Raw genomic sequence first — 4,276 nt, 5'->3', positions numbered from 1 at the left:
TGGATGGTTGTCTCTTTACCTTGTTGATAGTTTATTTGCTGAGCAGAAGCTTTTCAGTTTGATGTAGTCCCATTCATTTATTTTAGCTTTTACTTCCCTTGCTTTTGAGGTCAAATTCATAAAATCCTCTTTAAGTCCAAAGTCCTTGAGTTTAGTTCCTATGTTTTCTTCTATGCATTTTATTGTTTCAGGTCTTCTATTCAGGTCCTTAATCCATTTTGAGTTAATTTTGGTGTGTCGTGATAGACAACAGTCTAGTATCTTTCTTTTGCCACATAGGCAGTTTTAGATTTAATCCCGATTGTGAGATTTGCGGCTAGCCCCCTGATCTATCTGTACCTTGATTTTCTCTCTGGTAACAGTATTGGCATTATTCTTACTCCCTTCATTCCAGCCAATGAGGTGTCTTTTCGGTTCAGCTTTTTTTATGTGAGTGTTAACCACTATGAGTGAGTTGCTTCCAAAGCAGGCCTTGGATATGGCCCTTGGAACTCAGACACCATGACTCTCGTAGTCTTGTCATCATGTCTTCTAATTGGGAGGGACCTGTGGATTACAGACTGAGCTGCTAATGGCTCCGTTTTAGAACCTGAGTTCTATTGGATGTCATTTTTTTTTTTGGGTAGCCCCCATTCTCTGGTCTGAATCTGTTTGGACACCTATATGCACTAATCAAGTCAGCCTGTTGGGGATTACTGGCTATGCCCCCTTCCAGGCTGCAGCTCTGTCCTGGGCCAGTCGATCCTATTCCAGTTCTCTGAACTTCGGCAATTTTTTCATTTGTCAAACTGGCTTGTGCCGCTGAGCTCCAACCAGACTTGGATTTGGGTTTCAGAAATACAACAGAGAAGTCCAGGGGGAAGGCATTTCAAAGAGCCTGAGCGTCCAGGCTGGGGAAGGACTCTTTACTGAGTAGAGTATTTTCTCCAGCCAAAGAGTCTCCACAAAGCCCCCTTCATGTCCCTGTTCCTCAGGCTGTAGATAAAGGGGTTCAGCATGGGGGTCACCATTGTATACATCACAGATGCCACCACTAGTAGGAGGAAGCGGGCTGGTAATACACCAGAGAGAGTGTCCCATAGAAGAGAGTGACCACTGACAGGTGAGAGCCACAGGTAGAGAAGACTTTGTGCTTCCCCCCAGCAGAGGGGACCCTGAGGATGGTATGGATGATGTGGGCATAAGAGACCAGGACACAGGTGAGAGGGACCACACCTGAGAGGGCTGCCTCAGCAAACATCATGATCTGAAAAGCATGGGTGTCTGAGCAGGTAAGTTTGAGGAGTGGGAGAAGATCACAGAAGAAGTGTGGGATGGAATGAGAGGCACAGAAAGAGAACTGAGACATCAGGAGAGTGAGTGAGAAGGCCAGGATGTGAGAACAGAGCCAGGATGTGGTAACCAGCAATACACAGCGTTGGGGACATATGATTGTGGTGTAGTGTAGAGGAAGACAGATGGCCACGTAGCGGTCATATGCCATCACAGCCAGCAGGAAGTCATCTATCAGGGCCAGTGCTATGAAGAAATACATCTGCACGAGGCACCCAGTGTGGGAGATGGTATGGTGCTGTGTCTGGATGTTCACCAGCAGCTTGGGGACAATGGTGCAGGAGAAGCAGGTATCGATGAAGGACAGGTTGGCCAGGAAAAAGTACATGGGAGTATGGAGATGGTGGTCAGTACCTATGGCCAGAATGATGAGCAGGTTTCCCAATACTGTAACCAGGTACATACCCAGGAAGAGTCCGAAAAGGAGCGGCTGCTGCTCTGGGTGTTCAGAGAAGCCCAGGAGCAGGAAGTCAGAGACGCTGGTTTGGTTTCTAATTTCCTTTGAAGGCAGAGAAGTTAAAGAAGAATCTTGTTTGAATAAAGACTGGCTCTATATATTACAGAGTTCAAGGATTTCGGTCTGTTTTTCTTGATTCCTGGAAGAGGTCACTGAGCTTCTCTAGTAGCTATAAGGGCTGGTTTGCATACATGTACACATTTGAGGGCGGTGAACTATGAATATAAAACATCAGAATGGATATGTAGTTTGTGTTCTAGATTACTGAAATGTGGCAAGTTTCCCACATGGATTGCTTAAGTGAGACTGAAGTGGGATTCATGTAAAGAACCTCTTTAAATATAATTCTATAATTTTATAGAAACTTTAGAACTATAGTTTCTATAATTCTATACTTTAGTTTCTAAACTTTAGTTTCTATAATTTTATAGAAACTTTAGAACTACTTTAATGTTAATTTCATTACGTTATTGTCACGCTCATTTTGGAGTCTTGCATATACTAGGATTTACTGGGAAAAACAAGTTGCTCTTTGTGTATGTGTGTGAGTGTGTATTGAGGGAGATGGCAGCAAGACTGGTTTCTTCAGAGAGGAGCCAGTTTGGGTTTAGGGGTCTCTAAGTGGGCTGGGGGTGATCTGGCTCACTTTGTCATTGAAGATCCTTCCAGAGCATTAGTGTGTTTGCGGGAACGTTACAAAGTGAAAGGACCTTTATTATAGGGCACATAATTTTGATTTTAACATCAATCAATCTCACCATCAACGTCTTCTGTTTTAATATCTGGGCTTTGAAAATCTGGAGTATAGATGAGAATCCTTTCACTGTTTCTTATTCTTGGTCTGATCTTGGTCAGTTACTTGACTTTGAATCCATATTTTCTAGTTCGTAACCATGTGTGACTCCTTCATAGAGTCATTGAAGTGATGATAAAAAAATATACATATATGGGGGCACAGTGCTATTAGGAGGAATGATGTAATTGTCACGGTCAGCAGTAGTTGGTGAAATGTGACCCTGGGACACACGACGCCCTGGAAAAGCATCGGACGACCTGCTTCCAGCTCTGTTCCTTATGTGTCTTTTAATCTTGGAAACGGTTTACTCCCTCTGACTCTTCCTTTACTTATCTATCACCTATCGATAACAACCCTACCTGATGGGCTTGTAGAAGAGACCAAATGCTGGAATCAGTAGAAGGTGTTTATGAACCATGATGTGCAATGAAGATGAGAAATTCCAGTGTTCCTGTTCGATAGTGTGGAGGAATAAATGCAGTGAGCTGTCAGTGGCAGCATGTGCTAATGTCACCTTTATTTAGTGTCATGATTAAAAAGATAACACACTCTCTGGAGTCTGACAGAATTCTCCCACTCTTACTCTTGATGTAATCAACATTTTTTGCCTTTCGTTTCTATACCTGCTTGAATGGAATAATAATAGAATTAAATGGATAGGTTGGTTATGAAGCTTAAATTAGATTAGAAAATGATTGTATAATATATTGATGTCAGCTGGCACATATTGTGTCAATAATATGATTTGTTATTATTTTGGCTATTTTTAAGAAAGTGATGGTGCTTTGTTGTTGTGTCCTGGTCACTGCCTGTAGGTTGGGCTTGTAAATTGTGAGATGTCAGTATAGAAGTCATTATCATCATCATCATCAGCAGCAGCAGCACCACCTTTGAAGGATTATGACTCTACTCAAATCTTCTGATGGCAAAGCATTTGTTTTGGCATGTGGAAACCAAGTGTAAAGGTGGTCTGATAGCTTATTCCTAAAAGGCCCCTATTATTAATTGTATAATGAGAATAAATAAGTCTATCTTAGAAGTTATTTGATGGCTCAAGTTCTAAGAAAAAGAAAGGATGCGACCGAGGTTAGTAAAGTTTAAGTGGATGTAGAGGGGGGTTAATTACTGGTAGGTACCTGGTTTGATGCTTGAGAGTGAATTGAGAAACATGCCTGCCTGAGGGGACTGAGAGATTTATGCTTTGTTGGCACACAGGTGCTCCCTCAAGTTACTGATGGGCTTTGGGGAAGGTTGTCTTAAACCCGATCTCCAGTATACTGTAAGTCTCACAATTAGGGGTGTGATGAACACCAGAATTAGATGCCCCTCATGGTGAACAGAAGAGCCAGAAAATGGTGGGCAAAAGGGATAAGGGAAAAGGAAAAAGGGAGAAGAAACTCAATGGGTTGCACGTGTGTTTTCTATGGGCAGTATGTGTGCCTTTGTGTGCACAGGTGAGCCTTTGGTAGACTCCGCTCTCTCTCCCCATCGCCATGCCTCAGTTGTTACCTGGAGATACTGGCCACCTTCAATCTGTGACACTTCCAAGTGGGAGATTGGGTTCGCTGTCAAATTGTCTGCCTAAGAAATCATGTCAGGAGTTGTAGAGCAGAGACCGAAGACTCAGATTTTTAGTGGTAGTTCAGGCACAGGAGCCAGGAGGAGCTCTGACTTTTCACGGGTAGGTGCCT

General features: G+C 42.9%; 1 protein-coding gene across 1 annotated transcript; it reads right to left on the bottom strand.

Annotated features, from left to right (window-relative positions):
• Positions 1–1,033: 1,033 nt before the first annotated feature.
• Positions 1,034–1,735, bottom strand: LOC102894009 (olfactory receptor 1G1-like). The gene has a single exon (XM_015594108.2). It carries the CDS (start codon positions 1,733–1,735, stop codon positions 1,034–1,036), a length of 702 nt encoding a protein of 233 aa, XP_015449594.2.
• Between the last annotated feature and the right edge of the window lie 2,541 nt (positions 1,736–4,276).

This window comes from Pteropus alecto, unplaced genomic scaffold (assembly GCF_000325575.1).
Source record: "Pteropus alecto unplaced genomic scaffold, ASM32557v1 scaffold67, whole genome shotgun sequence".
Lineage (NCBI taxonomy): Eukaryota > Metazoa > Chordata > Mammalia > Chiroptera > Pteropodidae > Pteropus > Pteropus alecto.
This window is presented reverse-complemented; position numbering and strand designations above follow the sequence as displayed.